Below are 26,533 nucleotides of genomic sequence, written 5' to 3'. Positions count from 1 at the left end.
TGATTCTACGTGTTAATCCAGTAACCTCTATCCAAAACCTCTGAAGACTAGCAACAAGGGCAACACATAACAGAACTTCATTTTAAAATTTGTTTTTACTCAGAAGATTGTCAGGCATGTTATAATACACCTTGTTTCTTTAGTTCCCAGCCAGGGCTACTCTGATCACTCTTTGGATTCAGAACCATGCAAGGGACTTCCAGTCTGAATGTGAAAGGGCTCATACTATCCCTCCACTCAACTATGTGAGATGGAGGAAGAGAGAAACTCCAGGGCAGAGCCAGCCTGAGGATCAGAGACACGGACCAGCAGAAGCAGATACAGAAACATTTGCATCAGACACAGCAACACTGGTGGGGGAAGAAAAGATGAGATCTATTTTTCCAAAAAAAATCCCCTACACCTAGAACTGTGCAGAGAGGACTCCCCACCTTTGGGGACACAAAGGTTCCTCAGTCATTTCTGCTCATGGAAAGGAGAGGGCCTTAAAGTCTATTATTCTATGAGAACCAGCCAAGGGGCATAGACACAAGCTAGCAGAAGCATTTGCAGCATACTGTCAGACACTGATAATGTCATCAGACTATCTTCAGTTTTTGGATTTGAAAATCTCACTCCTGTGCTAACTGGCTGTTTGTGCTGACCCTCTCCCAGAGCACCTCAGGTCATTTCTCTTCAGCTTTATTCCTTTTGCCCTCCATGCAACCCTTCCTCCTTTTCCCACCCTCTTTCCTCTGACTCATTATCCTTGCCACCCTCTCTTCAATGCCTCCTCTCTCATTTTCGATTTAGCTATTCCTCTCTCAACAAACCCATTTTAAAAAAAGCCTAATAAAAAGCAAAACCTTGTGAAGCTAAGAAACAAGATGTTTGCCAGGCATCACATTGTTCATTTGGCTTGTTTGTTGTAACTCTTCACTGCTCCCAACTCTTATGTGAAATGTGAGAATCTCATCTTTCATTTTTTTTTCAAATTCAGTTGGTAGCCCTCATGTTTACAGAGGAAAGCTTGAAAGAGTAATCCAAGTGTGTCTTCGGGTTCAAAAAACAGAAGGTAAATAAAAAGAACTGCCCACCCCCACATTTTTTTTTAAATCTCATGATTTTAAAGATAATGTCATGAATGAGTATTTTAACTGCTTTTCTCAATCCATCTTCTGTCTGCCTTGTCTATCTAGATTGTGAGCTCTAAGGGACACTGATGACCTGTTATCCTATATTTGTCTAGCAACTAGCACAATGGGACTCCAATCTCATTCAGCCACTAAGAACTACTGTAATACAAATAACAAATAAAAATAATAATAAAAATATTCCCAAACGTATTTCATTTTGCTTTACCAACCAAGTCTGATACAATCCACAAAAATGATGTGGCTGTGAACTGCCTTATTTTATTTCTCTTATTTATTCTCTCTTCTACACCAGAGCTTCACTGTATAGGTCTTCATCAGCTCTTTTTAGATTACATTGTAATACAGACTTTGGTAATAGTTCTTACTGCATACAATATTTTATACTTACCAAAGTCCTGACCGGGGATTCGACAAACCTGACTGAATGTCCCTGGACCAACCATCAAATTGTTCTTGTTCGTAAACCTTCAACTGTTCTAAAAGATCATCTGCATTTTGACGGAATGTTTGAAATCCAGACAAGTCAGAAAGAAGAGCCTCTGCAATCTTGATGGCATCATTTACCTTAAACACAATCCCATTTGTCAACGATGAAAGGGGCATAACTTCTGGATTGTATTTTTATTTTAGACACATCATAATAACTACAAAAATCATTATTTGCAAAACACAAAACATCTAAAGACAAATTGTTATAAGTGGAGTTCTCCAAGAAAGGGAACTTTTGGTAAAGCACATGGTTTTCAAGGAACATTTGTGTTCCCTTTTTAAGAACCAGATATTACATGTCACAGTCCCTACCCATAGGGTCCTTTTCACCCTTTACATTAGTTCTTTTTTAATCTAACATGAATATACTGTAGTCACTTACTCTAGTATAAACTCAAAACACTGACCATTAAAAGCCAAATATTAAAAGATATCAACACTATATACAAACCTTCCATTTACAAATTTTAAAAAACAGCACAGCTGCAGTTACCTAAAGACCTCAATGAACACTCAAAATCTTAAGGAACAGGATTTTGTCAAAATCAAGGGAACCTGCCAGTGGGCTTTGAAATTTGCACTAGAGGCCCAAGCACAGAGTACAGTGAAGTGGTGCAGATGACGGACTGTGAGGAAGGTTAATAGAAGCCCTTTAATATTGGTAGAACATGGTGATCTACCCCTATTTGATTATCAGATCCAGCTAGGAAGGAGTGTGTGATTCTTATAAAGAACTGAGATGGCTTAGTTGGAGGGGAGCTTCAGGAAGGAATTTGGTTCCTGGGGCTGAACATAAGAACGGCCATACCGGGTCAGACCAAAGGTCCATCTAGCCCAGTATCTGTCTACCAACAGTGGCCAATGCCAGATGCCCCAGAGGGAGTGAACCTAACAGGCAATGATCAAGTGATCTCTCTCCTGCCATCCATCTCCACCCTCTGACAAACAGAGACTAGGGACACCATTCCTTACCCATCCTGGCTAATAGCCATTTATGGACTTAACCACTATTAATTTATCCAGTTCCCTTTTAAATGCTGTTATAGTCCTAGCCTTCACAACCTCCTCAGGGAAGGAGTTCCACAAGTTGACTGTGCACTGCGTGAAGAACTTCCTTTTATTTGTTTTAAACCTGGTCCTAGAACAGGTGGAATGAGACACAAGAGGAAAGGCCTTTGGGCCCCTGCAGCTTGTTTTGGTCAGGGGAATAAATGAAGGTAACTTATAACCAGGTTCTTCAAGTGAACTCTGCATATTCATTCTCTGGAGACCTGCACCAAACTGTGCAGCAGGATGGTAGAAATTAGTAGCAGTGACCACTAGGTGACCATGCTCCCTCACTCTCCCTGTCTAGCGCTTAAGCGTGTTTTAAGCATATGAGTATAAAGGGGGTGTGGCACAGTTACCACCTCAGTTTCTTCTACCACTAAAGTGGAAAACCACTGATATTTTAATTTGGACTCTGGAGGAGTGGAGAAGGTGGAAGGACTATGAATTTGCAGAGTCCATCTCAAAGCACTCTGGTTACAAATAGGTAACCTTAATTTCTTCTTTGAGTATTCTCTGCATATTCGCACTCTTGGGGTAGTTTGGCAAGTAGTAGAGTAAATTGGATGGAGAGGTGCAGAGTTCTAAGTAAACAGAGATTGGAGTAACGCTCTACGAAACTGGGCATCCATCTTGGATGCCATATCCAAAATGCAAGGCTTCACGAATGTGTGAATAGTAATCCACTTAGCAGCTCTGCATATCTCAAGGGAATGTTTATAAAAGCTGTAGACACTGCTACTGCCCTAGTAGAATGAACTCTAAGCAGAATAGGAATGGGAAGAGAAGCTCCTCATTCTATAACACTCTTCAATGCACTGTCTAACCCACCTAGACAGGAACTGAGATGACATGTCTTTCCCTTTGAGTTACCAGCATACGAAACAAACTTAGAAAAATGAGTTTTAAGTCTTCTTCTATCTAAGTAGTATGATAGTACTGTCTTGACATCCAACAAATGTAACCTGGCCTCCCTTTTAGATGAATGAGGCTTTGGAAAGAACACCAGTATATTAATAGTTTGATTTACATGAATCTCAGAAACTATTTTAAGAAAAAATGAAAGGTATGGCCTAAGAACCACTGTACCTCATAATGACACCCTGTAACCCCCATATTCATTATTCATATATGGTTGTGATATATCATACAAAGCATGCTGTGTAAGGTATCATATGAAAGGTCATGATCTGATGAAACTGCTTGTTTTGTCTCAGTATCATTAATGTGTATAAAAAGTTATGAGATTATGCTATATGGTTGTTATTGAAATATGCTGAAGTTTGCTAGTGGCATGCAAAAGATCCCTGCCCAGGTGGGGTGCTGACCACACATTAATCAACTGTGTGACTCAACTATGCAAACACCATACCAACGGAACTGATCTTTCACTGTGACTCAGCAAAGCCCACCAGGACATGCCTTGGCTAGTGTCTGCCAGATACATGGGCCAAGGGTATAAAATAAAGGACAGCTGAAGCAGACAGGGCCCTTTCTCCTCTAACCACCTACACTGGAAACAACCGGGATGCCAAGAAAATTAAGATCATCTGAGGAGTCTTGTCCAGACTTCAGGAGGGAATCTGCGCATTAAGGACTATAACATCCAGTGGGATGAGAATAGCGCCTGATTCAATCCGGTTTAGTTTATAGAATATAGATTGACCGCACATTTTTATTTTCTTTGGTGACCATCTCAGTTCTTTTATGCCTACCACTTATAACCACTTAAAATCTATCTTTCTGTAGTAAATAAACCTGTTCTATATTTTACCTAAAACAGTATATCTTGCTTGAAGTGCTTGGGAAACCTCAGCTCAGGAACAAAAGCTGGTGCACGTCTTCTCCACATTGGGGGAGTGAGAGGGTGGACTGGGTTACAAACTTACACTTCTCAGACTTCTGATCAAAGTAGGACAGTAGTATGGCTCTGGAGTCTTAAGATGGGGAGCTGTGGGAAATTGGTTGGAGCCTCTCTGTTGCTGCTTCATGAGAATCATTCAAATAACTCAGCTGGGTGTGTCCCTGCTTGTGGGTATCTGTGTGAGTGCAGTACTTGGGAGAGGTTTGCAGCTTGTCACAACATATCAGTATGAGAGAGAGCCCAAGCTGGTAAACCAGAGGTCTCTGCAGTATCCCAGTTCCAGATTGCACCATCGGGAACCCATCACAACCATCTTGTCCTTACAAAAAGTACTGAAAGGGTGATCTATCACCAATGCATGTAGTTCACTAAATCTTCTGGCTGAACTAACTGCTATTATAAAAGCCATCTTCACAAATAAATGGAACAAAGAGTAGCTCACTATAGGTTAAAATGGTTGCGACGAGTTGAATCAAAACTAAATTCTGATTCCATGGAGGAACAGGGTTTCACACAGGGGGACACAGGTTTAACGTCCTTTCAAAAAGTTCTTAACCAGCATATACGTAAAAACGAATTTGACAATTACATGATTATGGTATGCTGCTCTGAGTCAGACTGCCCTCAATCTTGAATACATTTATGTGCAACAGAGATTCTTTGTTGTTCCAAAGGCCTTGAATGTACTAATTGCAAAGATGTGCTTCCCCCTGTGTATGTATTATTAAAAAAGGAGGTGGGTTGAACAAAACTCCCTTGAGGACATTTTGAGGTTCCAGTCACCATCTTAGAGAGAGAAAAACCTTCTTCAGAACAGTGAGTATTTTTTTGCATACTGTTCATAATGGGTCTGAAACTCCTTAGTAGTCATTGCTGAAGAGGTCTCATTCTGAGCCTGGCATATGGAGTCACATAGGTCATGGATGGATACCATTAGATAAACTACCTTTTCACAGGGATATTGAAGCATATGGTACTTTTTAATTTTTAAAACCTCTTCCTTTTATGGAGTTGAGAATCACACCAATGAATGGAATCTTTTGTGACGGTGTGAGAAGAGACTCTTTTTACTTTACGAGAAGACCAAAGGTTCCAAATAAAGAATGAGTGACCAAAATGGCTTTCTGTAATTCTTCTTCTGAGGAAGCCTTCAGAAGCCAATTGTCTCAGTACAGAAATACAAAAAAATGCCTGTCTTCTCAGATATGCTGCTACCAGAGCCATGCATTTGGTCAAGACTTTGGGTGTGGTTGAAAGGCCAAACAGTAGGACTCTGTACTGGAAATGGTCTGAACCAACAGAAAAACAGAGATATTTTCAATGTGAGGGTCTTCCTGAAAGATGAATCTTTGAGATTGAGATCACCAAACCAATTCAAAAGTGGACAGGGAGGGAATAATTAATGCCATACTCACCATCCTGAATTGAAACTTCCTGATGAATTTGTTTAAAGATGAGGTGTAGAATTGGTCTGAGGCCTCCATTATTTTTAGGGGATTAGAAAATACCAGGAGTGAAATCCCTTGTGCCTGGAATCTAAAGGAAGTTATCATCAGAAGAGTCCCTGAAAAGATAGTGGACAGCAGATGGATCACTTGATGATTGCCTGTTCTGTTCATTCCCTCTGAAGCATCTGGCATTGGCCATAGTCGGAAGATAGGATACTGAGATAGATATAATACTTAGTCCTGCCTTGAGTGCAGGGGACTGGACCAGAAGACCTCTCAAAGTCCCTTCCAGTCCTACGATTCTATGATTTTATGGACCTCTGATCTGACCCAGGATGGTTGTTCTTACATAAGGAAAGTGAGAGGAGTTGCATGGAGGAAGGAATTTGAATTGGATGGTATAGCATGCTTTTATTTTATCTAAAACCCATCTGTCTGAGGTGACATTTGACAGTGCACTGTATAAATGAGAGAGACAGTTTCTGAAAATATGGGTAGTATTTATTGAAATTGGTATGAAGCTTTCATTCATCACATCAAATCTGCAGGCTGATATTAGGCAAGAAAGATGTAATCAAGGAGTTCTTCATCCTTGTCCTGGGCTTGTGGGATTTTTTCCTCTCCTGCATTTTAGAGGATGTCTGTTTTCAGTGTTGATAATAACGCTGCCTCTCAGAGGTTTAAGAAGAAGAAGGGAAAGAAGATGGAAGATATTGTCTATGATATCTGAAGATAAATACAGATGTCTTTCTACGATAAAGAGGTAATACAAAGATCTCATAGGTGAGCTTATGTCCTTCATTTTCTCCATCATTTTATCAGTTTTTGCACTAAAAATAATCCATCTCCTTCAGAAAGTAAATCCTTGTTTTTGTCTTTCTTTCCATAGGCAAATGAGGACTGTAGCCATGCATGTCTGTGGAGAGTGATCACTAAAACCACAGATCTTAATGCAGCGTCAGAAACATCAAATGATGGCCTAAGGACATGTTTTGCCACAAGTTGCCCTTTTATAATGAGAGCTGTTAATCTCCTCTGGTCCTCTGGGAGGTTCTTGGTTAAGACAAATCTTCTCCCACAAGTGAAACTGATATCTGGCCATTACTGCTTGATATCGACCATACGCATATTTAAAGAAAGCGATAAAAAAAAATTCTTCTTAGAGAGTCCAACTTTTTTCCTTCTTTGTCATAGAGAGTCAAGTGCTGAAGACCTGACCTGGATCTTTGACCTGATGCTGCTACCACAAAAGAATTAGTTTGAGAGTGCACATGAAAACAGAAAAACCCTTCCTGTGGGATCTGGCATAATTTATCTGCCATTTTTTAAACTGACTGAAATGAAGATGGATTTGACCAGAAGATTTTGCTGGTTGCCAGAGATCTTCTAGTATAGGCAATCACACCTTATTCTTTGCAATAGAACACAAAATATTGGATGTGTGGTATGACGGGTTCAGTCACAGAGATCCCCTTGGGACTGTCACCTGATGTGCTGGAATGACCTCTGAGCCTGTTTTCCACTGCCAGCCTGGGACTCTAGAACCCTTCCTTGTTGAGCCAGACACACTAGTCTGCTGCAACACAGACTCAGGTCTGGTCCATGCCCCCAAAGCTGCAGACTTTAACCAAAAACTGCTCAGCAAGTCACCTTTTTCCTGCACCCAGTACCCAATGGGATCCAAACCCCAAATAAAACTATTTTGCTCTGTATAAAGCTTATATAGATTAAACTTATAAATTGTCCATGCTCTATATACTGATAGAGAGATATGCACAGCTGTTTGCTCACCCAGGTATTAATCACTTACTCTGGGTTCAATAATAAACAAAAGTGATTTTATTAAGAATGAAAAATAGGATTTAAGTGGTTTCAAGAAATAACAGACAGCACAAAGTAAGTTACCAAGCAAAATAAAACAACACACACAAGTCTAAGCCTAATACATTAATAAACTGTATACAGGTAAATCTCAGAGATGTTCCAATATGCTTCTTTCACAGACTAGACTCCCGTCTAGTCTGGGCCCAATCCTTTCCCCTGGTAAAGTTCTTGTTAGTTCCAGCTCAGGTGGTAACTAGAGGATTTCTCATGACTGGTAGCCTCCTTTGTTCTGTTCCACTCCCTTTTATATCTTTGGCACAAGGTAGGAATCCTTTGTCTCTGGGTTCCCATCCTTCCTTCTAAATGGAAAAGCACCAGATATAAGATGGATTCCAGTATCATGTGACATGTTCAGATGTCATGTGAGACTTCATTACTTACTGGCTGGCATCCACATATACAGGAAGGCTTACAAGTAAACAGAGCCAATTGTCCTAGTTAATGGGAGCCATCAAGTTTCCAAGCCACCATTAATGGGCCACACTTTGCATAGTTACAATAGGACTTCAGAGTAATACTTTATATTTCTAGCTTCAGATACACGAATGATACATACATACAAATAGGATGAACACACTCTGTAGATTATAAGCTTTGTAATGATACCTTACAAGAGATCTTTTCCATAAAGCATATTCCAGTTACATTATATTCACATTCCAAGCATATTTTCATAAAGCATATGGAGTGCAACATCACATGTGGCTTCTTTCAAAGCTACTCATGTAATATTAAAGTTGATGCCATCCTATCCACTAGCTTATGAAACTGAACTGTGTCCTCAGAAGGAGAAAATGCTGTATCTACATCCACATTTTCCATTTCTTCTTGTTGAAATTCCTGTAGAGGAAATGTTGTCTGATGTGCCTCCTCATTGTCTCCTGTGGTAAGGATAGGGAACATTCTCTAAGTGTTGGATCCTTACCCCTCAGATCTGCAACTCTCAGATCCATCAGTTCTAGTGAAAGATGTAGTGGGTATGAAGATTCATGGTTCCTGGAGTGATAGTGGTAAGTAGAAGTTGGCCAATATGTCCCAAGCATCCAAGGCAATATATGCCAATCCTGCAAGTCACCCCAAACCTGTCTCACATACCTTGTTTGGAACATAGGGTGCCATGAAGGGAAATTCTCATCTGTAAATGGTCAGATCATAGTCTTGCTTGTTGGATCCAGCTCTATATCTGATTGCAGATCCCATCCCAGATCCAATACTGAAACAGCAGGTGAAATGACCTCTGTGAAGATCTGGGTCATGTAGCATGGTGACAAATCTCTTCTTACAGTTGGAATCTTAGGTGGTGGAAGAGATACTGGAGAATCTCCATGTTTGGTGTCCCATCTCAGTCTTTTATCATAAGAACCATGAGAAATAGCCGGATCTGTTAGTAGATGTGAATCTGTACCACGACAGTTAAAGCTGCTGAACTGATGTGTTCAGATCTGATGACCTTTCCTTCGGATCCGTATCTCTAGAATGGATCTACAGATTTACTATCCTTTGGTCTCAGATTTGCATGTGAACAGTCTGATGAACTACCAGAGATATGTTTTAATTTAGCTTTCCGTTTCCTCTGAAACAAGGCAGCCAGTTCCAATAAGTTATTTGGACCCTTAGGATGACTGTCCGAAATGGGTTCCACAATTAATAATAAATGTATTGATTTTGGAGTCAGATCCAAAGGCTTAAGAACAGTCAGATCCACCAATCTGGAACTGGATCTCAGTGCCAAGATGAAAGACTTCATTGTTGCAATTTTCTTGGCTCTAGATGTACTCAGCGCTGATTCAGACCGCCTATCCTTATTTTCAGATCCTTCAGAGTTCTCAGATCCCAGGGGCTTGACAGACAAAACCTCCTGTAATAAAAAGGCTTGAACAGTGCTTAATTTGTGCCAGGGCTGAGCCCTGGCACCACTAGGCTTGAGGGTTCATAGCCCCAGCACCTCTGGGCTTGCTGCACCAGTTATGAACGTAAAAAATCACTTGAGCCCCAGCACCTCTTTCATTAAAAATTAAGTACTGGGCCAGAAGTCTATTTTGTCTTTCCTTCTGGGCCCAAGGTGTGAAAGTATTACAGGTAGCACAACATGCTGGGAAAAAGGTTCTCCCTCAAACACTTTAGACATTGAACATGTATGTCAGATGCAAAGAGGAGCGCTGGGAAAGATGTGCACCACCTGAACCCATGTTTCTTCAGAATGGGATCATCCATACTGAACTATAAAACTATACCTTAAAACTATGATATAATCTAAATGTGGCCTAATTTATCCTAAAACTAAAGTATAGACTACTAACTATAAAAACTATGAACTACTAACAGCAATGAACTAATATGAAGGCACTATCAGTCAATACATCTTTGTGATCCAATGGTTCATATCCTTTCACTGCAGCTGTTGGAAAGAACTGAGGCTGTAGTGGCACCACAGCTCCTATATAGTCATGCTCTTAGAATGCCCTTAAGCGCCATACAGGAAGGATGGGGGAGCATGGGCACCTGACCGGCACTGCTACTAGAAGCTTCTACCATCTTGCTGCACTAATCAGAAAAACTCCCAGGAATGACACTATGCAGAGGACAGTTGAAAAATTGTGTGTTACTTTGCAAGTTTTTTTATTTGAAGAATAAAACTGCCCTGAAGGAAGGACCTGAATAGACTTTTGGGTGTGGCATGAGTCCTTCTTCGGTTGGGGGAGACAGGCCAGCAGATCTACAACTGAATAGTCCAAAAAGCTATCTAGCATCCTCTTTACTGTGCTTTTTGGTTAGAATAGAACACAGCCTCTTTGAAGCCAGCTGGTGCCTTGTTAATTAGTGTGCCCTGGACTTGGGGGACCTGGAGCACAAAGAAGATTACAATACAAAGCTTTGGTTAATCTGAATTTGGTAAATTATTATAAATTCTCTCTCTCTCTTAAGATCATTATGTTGATAGTTTCACCTTTGTAAGCCAGAATGAGGTCTCTATTATACAGTCAAATATATTAGGAAGCAGTGTTTCTCCCAGGATCTCAAGAAAAATGAGAAGATGAATTTCAACTGAGTGCCAAAAGCATAAGGAAATATTCAGAGGGTCTGAACACTTTTTTCCATCACTTTTAAAAATATCTTTTTATGGCATGTATGTTTAAAAAATGTGCCTATTCTCATAACTCTGTTACAAACTGCAATTTAAGTAAAAAGTTTAGAATAGTAAAATGCCTCCGGCAATTTTAGAAGGAAAGCTGAGCAAGGAAGCCTTTCTCAAAAACCAAAAGTATGCCATTGGCACAAACATCGGTGTATGTATAAAGAAGTGATGGTGCATATGTTATAGCTGATGCTACCTTCTGAGTTGGATTTTAGACTGTCTAAAAACTTGAAATATTTACTCTAAAGTCAAATTCATCAGGATATGTGAATCTAGTGTATGAATCTGTACAAATCTTTCCATTCAATTAATTCATTTCTACCTGTCTTCTCCTTATTCCACACACTTAAATGTTACATACTGAACACCTCACATGCATTTCTTTAATCTTAGAAACCCATTTATATAACAAATTATAAATGTGATGATAGCAAAGCACAGATATTGTCTGTTATTATTGTTTGAATACAAACTAATCAAAGGCAGGGAATTATAACTGAGCAAATACCTTTAACCCATCCTGTTGTGAAACAGAAAACACTAATGTACAGCACCCTGACGTTACTACAAAGAACTAACAATTCTGCTTTTTAATATGATACTGGGAACTCCTTGCTTGCACTGGTGAGCATTTATTCACACAAGAAATACAACTGATTTCTGAAGGACTACTCATGAGTTACTACTCACTACTGAGAGTAAGTGGGTCACAGTCTGGCTCATCGTAAGTCTTTTATGGGAACCACATGTGCATACTTGAGGAAGCAATCTGAGCCAGAGTGTCTACCACCACTGTAGAATTCTAGTCTTTCCCAATTTTTGTAATACTCTAAAATATTTTGTAAAAAACCTTGTTTAACATAAGAAGTTTTTCAATGTATTATTTATCCAAGAGATAATTTTTACATGTTGAATAAATGAAAAACTATTTAGCAAGAGTCCTACTGAAGAGGAGCTTTGAACTTTTAACCCCAGTGAAGTCAACGAGTGTTGCAGATGTTGAGTACCTTTGAGCCACATTTTTTACTTGGAAGTCAGTATGCAGTGTCTCAACAAGAATTTAAACTATTACCTTCAACTGCAGCTGCCGCACCCAAACAATATTATTGACAACTTCAGAAAGATTTTTTCCTGAAAGTGGTCCAGATACATCACCAGGAACACCATGGCATCGAGCTTCAAAGTCTGTTCGAAAATCTGTATCAAACAAACTGTTCATGTTAGACCCACAAAGCAACAGAACCAGTTAGCAATAATGAATTATAGCTACAAAAAACATACTAGACCAGGGGTCGGCAACCTTTGGAAGCGGTGTGCCGAGTCTTCATTTATTCACTCTAATTTAAGGTTTCGCGTACCAGTAATACATTTTAATATTTTTAGAAGGTCTCTTTCTATAAGTCTATAATATATAACTAAACTATTGTTGTATGTAAAGTAAATAAGGTTTTTAAAATGTTTAAGAAGATTCATTTAAAACTAAATTAAAATGCAGAGCCCCCGGAACCAGTGGCCAGGACCTGGGCAGTGTGAGTGCCACTGAAAATCAGCTCACATGCCACCTTCGGCACCCGTGCCATAGATTGCCTACCCCTGAATTGTTGCAAAATACTACTTCCAAAAGAAAAAAAGAGACAAAGTAGAGAACAATTAAAACATTTCCAAATTGATTCTGAATTGTCTAGGATACACTTTTACCTTTGACAGAGTCCTGAAGTCTTGCTAGCAAAGTTTCCCTTTCCAAAAGCAACTCTTTACTAATGCTTGGGCGTTTTACCAGTTCCTTATATTTCTGAAATGCTTGAAGCAGCTAGCATAAGAAATAATGTAAAGAAAAAAGATTATTTCTACTCAATAAAATGAAACACATTCTTAGGCACCACTGTTCATAAAACCTATATGTGATCATTTGTCTTAAAATAACTATTTGAGAATTCTGCAACCTGATACATAGTAAAGCCTTTGTGATATAAAAATATTTTTACCTGTTGCGGACTGTCTTGAATTTCTGAAATAAATGTTTTCAATTTGCTTGCTATTTTCTGTTCCACTGGTGCAACAATTCTCTCATACTGAGACACTGCAGCTCTCCATAAAGGCTGGAGATAATGAATAGCTGTGTTAGTTTGAGATATGTTAATACTCACAATAAAGTCACAGAAATTATGTATAGAAAAAAAATTAACATTATACCTCTGTGTAGGGGTTATAGTGCACAGGATTCAGGCCAGCAAAGGGTTCAAACACCTGAGCAAGATGCAATGTTTGCTGTTCCCCCACTGGTAAAAAATATGCAAGTTTTTCATGAAGTGTTCTAATAGTCAGCACCTAAAACAAAAAAGTAATATTTCATTTATTGTAATGGGAATTTTATGTGCCCATTACTATGATGCCTGGGCAGATAACTTACATTAAAAGCAAGAAATGTAATACACAGCACAAACTCCCCCATCTGTACCATACTACCCCATCACAAATGATACTTCCTTAGCAAGGAGCTAAAGTCAAATAAACATTGAACCCAAATATGTGTATTAAACCATGCTCTGATTATAAAAATGATGAGAAAATATTACAGTTTTATTTACAACTAAAAAAAATCCTTTGTAGTTTTGTTTCCAACAAAAACAAATCAAACTTCACCAAGTGTGGATACCTCATCAAGACGTTTGCCAAGTTTGTCTAATGATTCAGGAACATATTTCTCACTTTTCCACAGATGTGGTGTATACCGTTGCCATAGTTGTCCAGTTAGGTGATCACAGGCAGCTACCCACTGTTCACAAATCATGATACCAGCCTTCAGATTTTCTTTCACAATGTGAAAAGCATCCTCCCACAGATTCAAAGTTCCCATTTTTTTCTGAACAAACCTACCAAGAGAGCCACCTAAAACAGCACAAAAACATACACAGACCCAAATATAACAAGTGTGTTTAAAATCCTCTCTTTATATTCCACACCACTGTGCATTTACATTTTTAAAAACTACTGAAGAGATATTTTGATACTAAATGCAAATCTCATAAACTACTATTCACTTAGGGCCTGATTCTGCAATCCTTTGCTGACAAGTAAGAGCTACAGAACTGGAATCCTTAATAAATTAAATTATATACACACTGTGCAAGACAACATATTTAAAAATAAAAGTTTTAATGCACAGTTGCATGTGTTATGAGCATGTTGAGGACAATGCAGAGCTTCTCATCCTCACCATGGCCTATGAAGGGAGGAATGAAATGAGGATTCATAGACTGCCAGGCCAAAAGAGACCACCATGACCATCCAGCCTGACCCCTATATGCACAGGCTATAGAATTTTTCCCAGAAGCTGAATTAAACCACACATTTTAGAAAGATATCTAATCTCATTTCAAGGATTCCAAGCAATGGTGAGTCCACCACCTCCCCGGATAAGTTGTTCCAGTGTTGAATCACCCTGACAGTTAGGAAACTGAGGGCTTGTCTACATCAGAAAGTTGCAGCGCTGGTGAGGGAGTTACAGCGCTGCAACTTTGAAAGTGTACACATCTGCAGGGCACCACCAGCGCTGCAACTCCCTGTTTGCAGCGCTGGCCGTACTCCCGTTTTGTCTCGGGTGTAGAGGATCCAGCGCTGGTGATCCAGCGCTGGTAATCCAATGTAGACAGTTACCAGCGCTTTTCTTGACCTCCGTGGAAGGAGGAAGCCTCTGGTAATCAAGCTGGTTTCCTTTCCCGGTTTGCTCTCTCGGTCCCGGAGCCACCCAGCAAACCGCAGGGAAGGAGACCTGCTTGCTCGGGGTTCCGGGACCGAGAGAGCAAACCGGGAAAGGAAACCAGCTTCGCCGCGGTTTGCTCTCTCGGTCCCGGAACCCCGAGCAAGCAGGTCTCCTTCCCTGCGGTTTGCTGGGTGGCTCCGGGAACGCGAGAGCAAACCGCGGCGAAGCGGGTCTCCTTTCCCGGTTTGCTCTCTCGGTCCCGGAACCCCGAGCAAGCAGGTCTCCTTCCCTGCGGTTTGCTGGGTGGCTCCGGGACCGAGAGAGCAAACCGCGGCGAAGCGGGTCTCCTTTCCCGGTTTGCTCTCTCGGTCCCGGAACCCCGAGCAAGCAGGTCTCCTTCCCTGCGGTTTGCTGGGTGGCTCCGGGACCGAGAGAGCAAACCGCGGCGTTCCCGGTTTGCTCTCTCGGTCCCGGAACCCCGAGCAAGCAGGTCTCCTTCCCTGCGGTTTGCTGGGTGGCTCCGGGACCGAGAGAGCAAACCGCGGCGTTCCCGGTTTGCTCTCTCGGTCCCGGAACCCCGAGCAAGCAGGTCTCCTTCCCTGCAGTTTGCTGGGTGGCTCCGGGACCGAGAGAGCAAACCGCGGCGTTCCCGGTTTGCTCTCTCGGTCCCGGAACCCCGAGCAAGCAGGTCTCCTTCCCTGCGGTTTGCTGGGTGGCTCCGGGACCGAGAGAGCAAACCGCGGCGTTCCCGGTTTGCTCTCTCGGTCCCGGAACCCCGAGCAAGCAGGTCTCCTTCCCTGCGGTTTGCTGGGTGGCTCCGGGACCGAGAGAGCAAACCGCGGCCAAGCTGGTTTCCTTTCCCGGTTTGCTCTCTCGGTCCCGGAACCCCGAGCAAGCAGGTCTCCTTCCCTGCGGTTTGCTGGGTGGCTCCGGGACCGAGAGAGCAAACCGCGGCGTTCCCGGTTTGCTCTCTCGGTGCCGGAACCCCGAGCAAGCAGGTCTCCTTCCCTGCGGTTTGCTGGGTGGCTCCGGGACCGAGAGAGCAAACCGCGGCGTTCCCGGTTTGCTCTCTCGGTCCCGGAACCCCGAGCAAGCAGGTCTCCTTCCCTGCGGTTTGCTGGGTGGCTCCGGGACCGAGAGAGCAAACCGCGGCGAAGCTGGTTTCCTTTCCCGGTTTGCTCTCTCGTCCCGGAACCCCCCTTGAAGCCGCCCAACAGCGCTGCAGTGTGGCCACATCTAACACCACTTGCAGCGCTGGTTGCTGTAAGTGTGGCCACTCTGCAGCGCTGGCCCTATACAGCTGTACTAATACAGCTGTAACAACCAGCGCTGCAAAATTTTAGATGTAGACATGGCCTGAGACTAATTTCAAGGGTGAATTTGCCTAACTTCAACTTCTACCCAATGGATCTTGTTATGCCTTTTTCTGTAAGACTCCTCAATATTTCCACCTCTTTCTTGAAGTGTGGAGAACTGAACAGAGTAGAGTAGTCTAGTATTGGTCTTAACAATGCTGTGTGTACAGAGGCAAGGCCACTTCCCTATTTCTACTTGATATTCTCCTGTTTATAAAACCAATGATCACAACAGCCCTTTTTGCCACAGTATTGCACTAACAACTCACGGTGATATGGACATCCACAATGCTCTCTAAGTCCTTCACTGCTTTCCAAAACATTCTCCCATCCTGCAGGTATTGCCTTCATTCTTTGCTCCCAGACATATTACCTTGCATTTAGCTGTTTTAAAATGCATTTTGTTGGACTGTGACCATTTAAGCAGACTCAGATAACTCTTACTACCCAGTCTTCATGTCATCTGTAAAGTTTACCAGTAAAGATTTTATATCATCATCTAAAACTCTGATAAAAAATATTGAATAGCATTGGACCAAGAACTTATCCCTGAGGGACCCCACTAGAAATAGCCTAGCTCACTGATGTCTCCCCATTAAAAACCACATTTTGAGAGCTGGTTTTAATCCATCCAACGTGTGCCCCATTGGTTCCAAATAATGCAAGTTTTTTAGTCAAAATTTCATGTGATACTGAGTCAAATGCCTTGGAGAAATCCAAGTATACTATATCAACACAGTTGCCAAGATAACAGGTCTGACAATACCTACTTATCAGGAAAACATATTGACTGGTATTAATTATATTTTTAGCCTCCAATTCTTTGTTGATAGTCCAGATTATTTTGTCTGGGAATGATGTCAGATTAATTAATCAACAGTTCCATGGGTTTTACTTTTTTTAAACGGTGGAGCTATTTTGCCAGTCCTCCAATCCTTTGGATTTTCCCTAATTCTCCAAGATTTGTTCAAATTAACATTAGTAGTTCAGAGAGCTCCTCAGCTAGCTCCTTTAAGTGTCCTGGGTGTAAGTTATCCAGGCCTGTTGATTTGAAAATGTATGATCATTTCTACCAGAAGCTTTACCTATGACATCCAAAAGATTTTGCATGCGTGGCTGTGGAAAGGGATCGTGTTCTGTTTGTCTCCATACATCGTCAACAGTATCCCGAGTAGTCTCCACTAATTCCACAACTTCAAATAAAGAGAGACTATCCAAATTGTAATAATCCTAGAAATAAAATACATTTTAAAATAACATGATTGTGCTACTGAGGGATTAGAAATATTTAAATTCTTTAGAATATATTCAAATATGTTTGTTAAACAGGGCTGGCTCCAGGGGTTCTGGTGCCCGAAGCAGCCAGAAAAAAAAAAAAAAAAGCCACGATCACGATCTGAGGCAATTCAGCGGAAGGTCCTTCGCTCCAAGTGGGAGCGGAGACCCTCCACTGAATTGCTGCTGAATACCTGGACGTGCTACCCCTCTCCAGAGTGGCCGCCCCAAGCACCTGCTTGCGATGCTGGTGCCTGGAGCCAGCCCTGTTGTTAACGGAGGCATTTTCTTGTTTACAGATATGTCAGGTCTTTATTTTAACACTTAAAAATATAAGGGACAATCCTGCAAAAATATAAGGATGTGAGTAACTTTATTCATGTGAATAGTCTCACTGACTTCTGTAGGACTATTCATGTGAGTAAAATGATTCAAGTGCTTAATACTTTGCAGGGCAGAGTCCACAATCATCATCTTGTCGGCAGGGGTTCTCAAACTGAGGGTCGGGACCCCTCAGGGGTCATGAAGTTATTATGTGGGACGCCATTAACTGTCAGCTTCCACCCCAAACCCCACTTTGCCTCGAGCATTTATAATGGTGTTAAATATATTTTAAAGTGTTTTTAATTCATAAGGGGGGTGGTCACACTCAGAGGCTTGCTATGTGAAAGGGGTCACTAGTACAAAAGTTTGAGAACACTTATCCTGTGTGTTAAATAATAAAAAAAATAAACTATCATCATCCCATTTTCAGCTGACAATCTTCTTACCATTCCTTTATTACTCTCTTTAAGACTAATTTTAGGATTGAAGGAGCCATATTCTGCTCTGAATCAAACCTGAGCAACCCCCACTAAAGTCAGTGGGAGATGCAGAAGAGAAACTGCAAGAAGAATTTTGCCCAAGATTTTGTACTTCTGAACATCTCATACAATTTCACAAGTTGAGTACATTCTTTACGAAGTTTGATATAAATACATCATTGAATAAATAAAAGAAAAAAACATACTCTTGCAATTGCTTCAAACAGATCTTTAAAATGAGACGCTCTCTCTTTGCTACATGATTTACTTCCACGATGAGCACGCTCTATCCAGAACTGAAACTCATCATTTGGTGTAAGTATTGCTGCAAATACAAAACAGAAAGCACTTAAATACATTATTCAGATATAGTGTATAACAACAAAATATCTTTAGGTAAAACACACTTCAAAATGGAAAATTTTACTTTTGGGTTATATAACTCTGCTTCAACTTTTGGGTCTAGGTGTGATATCAGCTTAATATTAAGGCACCATACACTCAATCCTGATAGACCATGGGTGCCTTCAATTCCTAACTCATAAGAGTATTTACAACCTTTCAAGGTCTATTCTGTTTTATTTAGGTTCTTCAACCACTCACATCACAGTGAAAGAGACATGAATTCACAAATCAAATGAAATATTCAATTTTTAATTTAAATAGTGTTGTAAAAGAAATAATTGTGGTACACACCGCGCACATCATCTTCACGGAATTTGGTTCCTGAGTAATTAGGATCTGATCTTCTGAGGACAGTGCCCAAACCAATCTCTAGCTCACTCAGAAGGCTCTGGAGTTTGGGATCAAACTCCCTACTCCATTTCTCATCCTACAACAAAGATTCCAAGCAACAGAAATCATGTTAGAACTCTTTATCATTTTCTATTATCTGTTTTTTCAAAAATAAATAAATGATTAATAATAATTATTTATTTGATGGGGGAAGAGAACAGGGAATGTACCTTAAATTCAGGGAAAGCCATCTTATTCTTTTACAGGTTGGACAAATCAAAACACTGAACTGTATCATGCCAATAATTTTTTGAAAAAAACTCCTTACTGATTTCAACATGGCCTATAGCTCAAAAACTGATTGCAAGACATGAATTAATACTTGCAAAAAGATGCTGCAAGCAGATATTCTTTCATTATTCTCTATTAAGACAACCAGGTATGGAATTTACTCCTGTGCTGAAAATTACTGGTTAAAATGAATAATGAAGGTTATTGTGATCCTCTGGAATCACTCTAAGAGTATGACAGAAAATAAACTGGAGCTTGAAAACTATGAAACACTGAAATTTCTTTTGCTAAGATAAAGAAATGTAGCCATGATTTTTTTTTGTTTGTGAAAAACTGAATAAAGCAAATATCTTCCTTATCACAAAATAAGAAAAGGAGGTATCATTTTAGAAGATCCTCAAGTTAGCTTTTACATTTTCACATGTATGATACACTGCTACCCTCACCAATCCCTATGCCAAATTCTGCATTCCTCAATTAAGCAAAACTCTCAGAATTTAGCCCTCTGTGATCAACTCTCCTATTGACACATGGTGGAATGTAAGCAGGCAAAACCCCTCCGCACAATGGAAAATATAGTCAAATAAGTCAGTTTAGGAATCCAGCACACCTATTTACCATATAAAATAGCTATACTGGTTTGTGCAGTCCTGCCACTGAAGTTGAACCAATATCTGACACACAGGTTGCTGTAAGGTGCCTCCTTTAACTTGAAAATGAAATAAATTGTTCATTCCTTAACCTCCATAAATATTTAAATTTTAAAGCTAACAGAAAAGCAAATTACAATAAATCTCAGAGAACAATTAACATGGGATGGGGAAGATTTATAATTAAAAGAAAAGTAATCTGTAAGTACACATTTTAAAGTATAAAAATATCTAATGGTATATTACTCACCTTTAATAATACTGGTGCAAATACCTGCCGTACTGCTTGATAAAGTGTATTAATAGGTGAATCTAACATAGATGACACAAGAATATTACTATGAAGATTATCTTCTGTAATAGCATCTGGTCGCAGCTTAAAGAATACCAATACTTTATCTTTTGAATCACCAGCTTCAACCTATAATGATAAAAAAAACATTAGGTTCAAAGAAAGAAAGAAAGAAAGAAAGAAAGAAACTGCAAATCACAAGATGTTTTTTTCCCCAAAATGCACTTTCTATACAATTTAGAGTAAGAAAATAATTAATGACAAAATGTCATATTATTTGACTTGTGACAAACATTCTGTTCATATCTGATTTGTAATACATTCAAAACTTCATGTGATATTTATATTGGCTGAATAGGAATCTGAAATGTAATACAAAATCAAATACTTAAAATGACTTCTGCATTATAGACAGAGCTGGGCCAAAAATGGTTTGAGATACTAAACTACTCAAGACAGTTAAGACCAAAGCAGATTGTGAAGAACTTCAAAAAGATCTCACAAAACTAAGTGATTGGACAACAAAATGGCAAATGAATTTTAATGTGGATAAATGTAAAGTAATGCACATTGAAAAAAATAACCCCAACTATACATACAATATGATGAGGGCTAATATAGCTACAACGAGTCAGGAAAAAGATCTTGGCGTCATTGTGGATAGTTCTCTGAAGATGTCCATGCAGTGCGCAGAGGCAGTCAAAAAAGCAAACAGGATGTTAGGAATCATTAAAAAGGGGATAGAGAATAAGACTGAGAATATATTATTACCATGGTACTCCCACATCTCGAATACTGTGTACAGATGTGGTCTCCTCACCTCAAAAAAGATATTCTAGCACTAGAAAAGGTTCAGAAAAGAGCAAGTAAAATGATTAGGGGTTTGGAGAGGGTCGCATACGAGGAAAGATTAAAGAGGCTAGGCCTCTTCAGCTTGGAAAAGAGAAGACTAAGGGCGAATATGATAGAGGTATATAAAATCATGAGTGATGTGGAGAAAGTGGATAAGGAAAAGTTATTTACTTATTCCCATTATACAAGAACTAGGAGTCACCAAATTAAATTAATAGGTAGTAGGTTTAAAACAAATAAAAGGAAGTTCTTTTTCACACAGCGCTCAGTCAACTTGTGGAACTCCTTACCTGCGGAGGTTGTGAAGGCTAGGACTATAACAATGTTTAAAAGGGAACTGGATAAATTCATGGTGGCTAAGTCCATAAATGGCTATTAGCCAGGAAGGGTAAAAAATGGTGTCCCTAGCCTCTGTTCATCTGTGAATGGAGATGGATGGCAGGAGAGAGATCACTTGATCATTGCCTGTTAGCTTCACTCCCTTTGAGGCACCTGGCATTGGCCACTGTCGGTAGACAGATACTGGGCTAGACGGACCTTTGGTCTGACCTGGTACGGCCGTTCTTATGTTATGTTGAATAAAAAAAATTTTGTCAAAAAATCCACAGCCAGTTCTAATGTCAAGTTATCATTTTACTTATACTATGCTGGCATTGAAAAGTACACACCCCTACCTTCCAGCGTCAAGTAGGTGGAGTGCAAGTGTTGGAGTGTAAAATATCACATGCTGCGGAATTTAAGCTTTCATTTTAAAAAAATAGTTTCTACCCTTCATGATTCTGAAGATAAACTTTTCAAATGTGAATGCATGCAATCTTCATGCTCTGCAGACAGCTAGCTCCAAAACCTCTGCAGCTGCTCATATCCAACTCAAGCAATGGCAGAGTGAAATTGATATGAATTTAATCAGTACAGGATGGGCAGCAGTAGAAACAGAAGAGTCATGTCAATTTCACAGTGCAGCTTCTTGGCAAAACTACAAATAGCAGAGGCAAGCACTGAAGCTATTCAGGGAAGAAGACACATAAAACAGAGGCTGGGGAAAAGTAGCCTAGCAGAGATCCCAGCTTCTGAACAGCAGCCAAGAGCCTAGGTTTAGGAGGGAAAAGAAATCTTTTTCTCTCTTCCAATAAGCAGAGGAGGATCATGGGAAGGAGGTTTCAAATTTATCAGACACTGTAGAACTGATAAATGAAATTGTTTTTAATTTATTAATGTAACTTCTGTTCACCATCCACACTACACTTGCCTACACTGTAACTTCTGTTCAATATTGTAATTCAAACCCCATTTTAAAACACTTCATTCTGTAAAAGCTTCCTCCAACCTTCATTTTTGCAAGCCCTGCTGTAATCTTATTAGTTTAGTTTAGATGTGTGAATGAGGTATGGATGGATGACAGAATCAACCTCCAGCCCCAGCCTGTCCTGATGAGATAAAGTTCAAATACCAAGGGCTGAAGACCTAGACAACAGCCCTAAACAAAGTAAGAAACATCCACCCTAAAAAGAAAAGGACAACAAAACAACAGAAGGAAGATCAAAGCCAGGTCCAAAGCTGAAAGTCATGCCTGCAATTGATGGGTGATCAATCCAAACCCAGAGGCAGCGTGACACAGCAAGACCTATAGACTTTGAATCCAAACTAAAAGCCTATAAAAAAGAAGGGTGAGATGAGAGACTCTGGGTAACATTCTGCTGCCAACATGGAAGGACATCAGTGCCTGCCCAACAGAGATCCAGCTTGTCCTTGTGCCCGGCTTTCCTGACCAGTTAGCAGCCACAAGCTACGAACCCAAGCTTCAAAATCAAGCTATGAACTGAAGCTATCTTCAGGACTGGTAACTATGCAGCAGCTGCAGAACATCTGATGGGGTGTGGGGGGGGGGATGTAATTAAGTATAATGTGTGTGTATAAGAATTAAGATATTAGTTATTAGCCATAAATCAAATTATCATAATAAATGTGGTATCTTTGTCTTGCCCCCTGAAAAGATCCTGTGTAGTTTTGTCCGTACAACAACACTTACTAGACAGAGGTTAAAATGAAAAATGGAGCATCTCAGCAGGATCCAATGACAAAAAGAAGTTTGCCTCTGGACTCTAGTAGTGGGCCCTCACCTCATATTTCATGTTGACCTCTGGCTATAGTAAGTTCAATCTTTTGTCTAATAACTAGAATTTTCAACTCACATGCTATGGTTCCCTCTGCACTGAGAAGAACCTTCCCCAACTCCCCAATCCATCCCACTTGCTAGAAATTCCTGCGTTTAAATAACAAAGTTTCTATCAATCCAACTAAAACAAGACAACAAGAGATAAAACTGACTGACAGTCTATTCTAAAATCTTATCATAAAACAGAGGGAAAAGGTCTACATTCAAACTGAAGAAGTGTTTGCAATAACATGCAAAGCACTGACATTCTGCAGATAGCAAAAACTCTGTCACCCCATTTTATTTTCCTCATGTACGGTACAGCAGACACCCTTTTTACACAATCATGTATGTTACTTGTTTCTCAATATATTATAGTGCACAATGTTTTAGATAAAATTAACTTTAAATAATCTTTCAGCAGTACCCAAATGTTCTGCAACTGAGGACAACAAACACAATTCTCCAATAGTTCAATGTTAGCAGGAACTGCACTTAATTTACATAGAACAGAGCACTCTACATACCACAGACAGAGAGTGTACTGGGCACCCTGGTCTGCATATTTGTTTTCCATTAGTTACCATGCCACACACTGGGCTCAGTGGTATACACAAGCCCTGGGAGTAATGTGACGCATACTGGATCATAGGGTCTGCATGCACTTCCACCTGGACAGTATAATTCACACAAAGGCTCATGATCTATACAGAGATAATAAAATGCCCCTCCCCCCGTAGATGTTTCCTCTAAGACAGAACACTGTACAGTGGGTCTCGTGGTTTGTGAACACACTGAGACAGCATGTCACACACCAGACCTAGTGGTTTGCAAACTCATTCCCAGTGAGACAGAATGTATATAATGTCACACATTAGGACCTGAGCCTCTGCTAGCACTGGAAGGGAAATAGAATGTAACACACCAGACTGCCTGGTCTCCATACACATTAGTACTGGGACAGCATGTCACACACCACAGCCCATGGTGTGCAGGGACACGGACACCAGAATGGTGTGTCACACATCGGAGATCACAGTCTGTATCAGGGGTAGGCAACCTATGGTACGCGTGCTGAAGGCAGCACGTGAGCTGATTTTCAGTGGCACTCACACTGCCCTGGTCCTGGCCACTGGTTCAGAGGGCTCTGCATTTTAATTTAATTTTAAATGAAACTTCTTAAACATTTTAAAAATGTTATTTACTTTACATACAAAAATAGTTTAGTTATATATTATAGACTTATAGAAAGAGACCTTCTAAAAACATTAAAATGTATTACTGGCACGCGAAACCCTAAATTAGAGTGAATAAATGAAGACTCAGCACACCACTTCTGAAAGGTTGCTGACTCCTGGTCTATATAAATATAAAAACATAAGAACAGCCATACTGGGTCAGACCAATGGTCCATCTAGACCAATATCCTGCAGTGGTTGGTGCCACATGCTTCAGAGGGAATGAGCAGAACAGGGCAATTTCAAGTGAGCCATCTCCTGTTGTCCAGTCACAGAATCTGGAAGTTCAGGTTTAGGGACATCCAGAGCATGTGGTTGCATCCCTGATCATCTTGTCTAATTGCCACCAATGGACCTATCCTCTGTGATGAACTTATCTAATTCCTTTTTAATCCAGTTATACTTTTGGCCTTCACAACATCCCCTGGCAACTAGTTCCACAGGTTGACTGTGCGTTGTGTGAAGAAGTACTTCCTTTTGTTTGTTTTAAACCTGCTGCCTATTAATTTCAACAGTGACCTCTATTTCATGTTATGTGAAGGGATAAATAACACTTCCCTATTCACTTTCTCCACACCATTCACGATTGTATAGACCTCTATCATATTGCCTTTTTTGTCATCTCTTTTTCAAACTGAACAGTCCCAAGCTTTTTAATGTCTTCTTACATGGAAGTTGTTCGATACCCTTAATATTTTTTCTTGCCCTTCTTTCTCTGCACCTTTTCCAATTCTACTGTTACCTTTTATGAGATGACTACCACAGCACTCTGATAAAAAGTTTTGAGAGAACTATCCAGGACAATCCCAACATTTCTTTCTTAAGTGGTAACAGCTAAATTAGACTAATTTTGTATATATAGTTGGGATTACATTTTCCAGGATGTATAACTTTTTAGCTATCTACACTGAATTTCATATGCCATTTTGTCACCTAGTCACCCTGTTTAGCAAGATCCTTTTGTAATTCCTTGCTGTCAGCTTTCATCTTAACTATATTGAGTAACTATTGTCTGCAAATTTTGCTATCTCACTGTTCATCCCCTTTTTCACATAATTTATGAATATGTTGAACAGCACAGGTCCAAGTACAAATTCTTGCAGGTCCCCACTATTTACCTCTCTCCATTGTGAAAACTGACCATTTAGTCTTACCTCTTTATTCCTATCTTTTAACTACTGATCCATGAGAGGACCTTCCATCCCATCTGGTGACAGCTTAGTTTGCTTAAGAGACTTTGATGAGGGACCTTGGCAAAGGCTTTCTGGCACCAGGCTGGCACTTCACACATCACAAAGCCCCTGGCCTGACGCTCACCAGATGGGGTATCGCACGCCAGGCACCATGGTCTGCATGGACGCCCACACCAGGACCAGGACGTACCTTGTTGGACACGGTGAGCTGGGTGCCCGAGTGCCGCACAGTGAGGAGGAACTCGTTGCCGTCGTCCAGGAAGCTGGCCAGTTGGGGGCTGGCAACGAGCGCACTGGACGGGTCGGTGGTATCGGCCGACGCCGCGAGGCCGAAATAATTTGCTGCGGTGACCGATATGAAGCGTTTCCTCTTGTCTCCCTCCCCAGGCAGCGACATGATGGCGGGGTGTCCCGGGGGGGGGGGGAGTTACGGGGAAGAGCTCACCCGGGGGTGGTAGGTAACTGAGGGGGGCTCATCCGCAGGCTCAGTGAAAGGCCTAACTCCCTCTGGCGTCCCCGGGTTGCCAGGACCCGTCACTATGGCGACCGAAGATGGCGGCCGCGGAACGCTCGCGCGCTCGGCTGGGATGTCGGGAACGCGCCGCGCGCGCCGTGGACATTGGGGGAAAGGGGAGGATCGAAGCGAAGATAGGCACTCGCTAGCCGCTCCCCGTTAGCATCGATGCCATCCCCGCCCCAGCTCCTCACGGGAGGGGAAGGGTGGGGATCCTGAGGAGGAGTTCGCTCTACTATGACCCAGGCGCGGCGCGCGCTCCCGGATCAACAGCCCCGCTGTCCGGGCGGTCTTGGAGGTCTTGCTGGGGTGGGGGAGCTCACGCAGGCCGCAGCGCTAGCCCCAGCCTCGATCTCGGCCCAGCGCCCCTGCCCCTCTAGCAGTCCCTGGCCCTTGGCACCGTAGCCCCTGCATCACCTGCCTTCTTCTGCAGCCTGTCCAACACCATTAAACTGTTAGGTGTCCCCCTCCTC

The 26,533-nt window shown here is 41.1% G+C and overlaps 1 protein-coding gene across 1 annotated transcript in view; it reads right to left on the bottom strand.

Moving 5' to 3' along the window:
• The window catches only part of DYNC2H1 (dynein cytoplasmic 2 heavy chain 1), a 362,438-nt gene extending 336,351 nt beyond the window's left edge, over positions 1 to 26,087 (bottom strand). Inside the window, 11 exon segments of the mRNA XM_030560509.1 lie at positions 1,525 to 1,700; positions 12,077 to 12,201; positions 12,703 to 12,814; positions 12,990 to 13,103; positions 13,198 to 13,332; positions 13,661 to 13,893; positions 17,148 to 17,292; positions 18,347 to 18,465; positions 18,837 to 18,972; positions 20,067 to 20,237; positions 25,737 to 26,087. Of these exon segments, the coding sequence (XP_030416369.1) occupies positions 1,525 to 1,700; positions 12,077 to 12,201; positions 12,703 to 12,814; positions 12,990 to 13,103; positions 13,198 to 13,332; positions 13,661 to 13,893; positions 17,148 to 17,292; positions 18,347 to 18,465; positions 18,837 to 18,972; positions 20,067 to 20,237; positions 25,737 to 25,943 (1,673 nt within the window). The 5' untranslated portion in view covers positions 25,944 to 26,087.
• Between the last annotated feature and the right edge of the window lie 446 nt (positions 26,088 to 26,533).

This window comes from Gopherus evgoodei, chromosome 1 (genome assembly GCF_007399415.2).
Source record: "Gopherus evgoodei ecotype Sinaloan lineage chromosome 1, rGopEvg1_v1.p, whole genome shotgun sequence".
Classification (NCBI taxonomy): Eukaryota; Metazoa; Chordata; order Testudines; family Testudinidae; genus Gopherus; species Gopherus evgoodei.
This window is presented reverse-complemented; position numbering and strand designations above follow the sequence as displayed.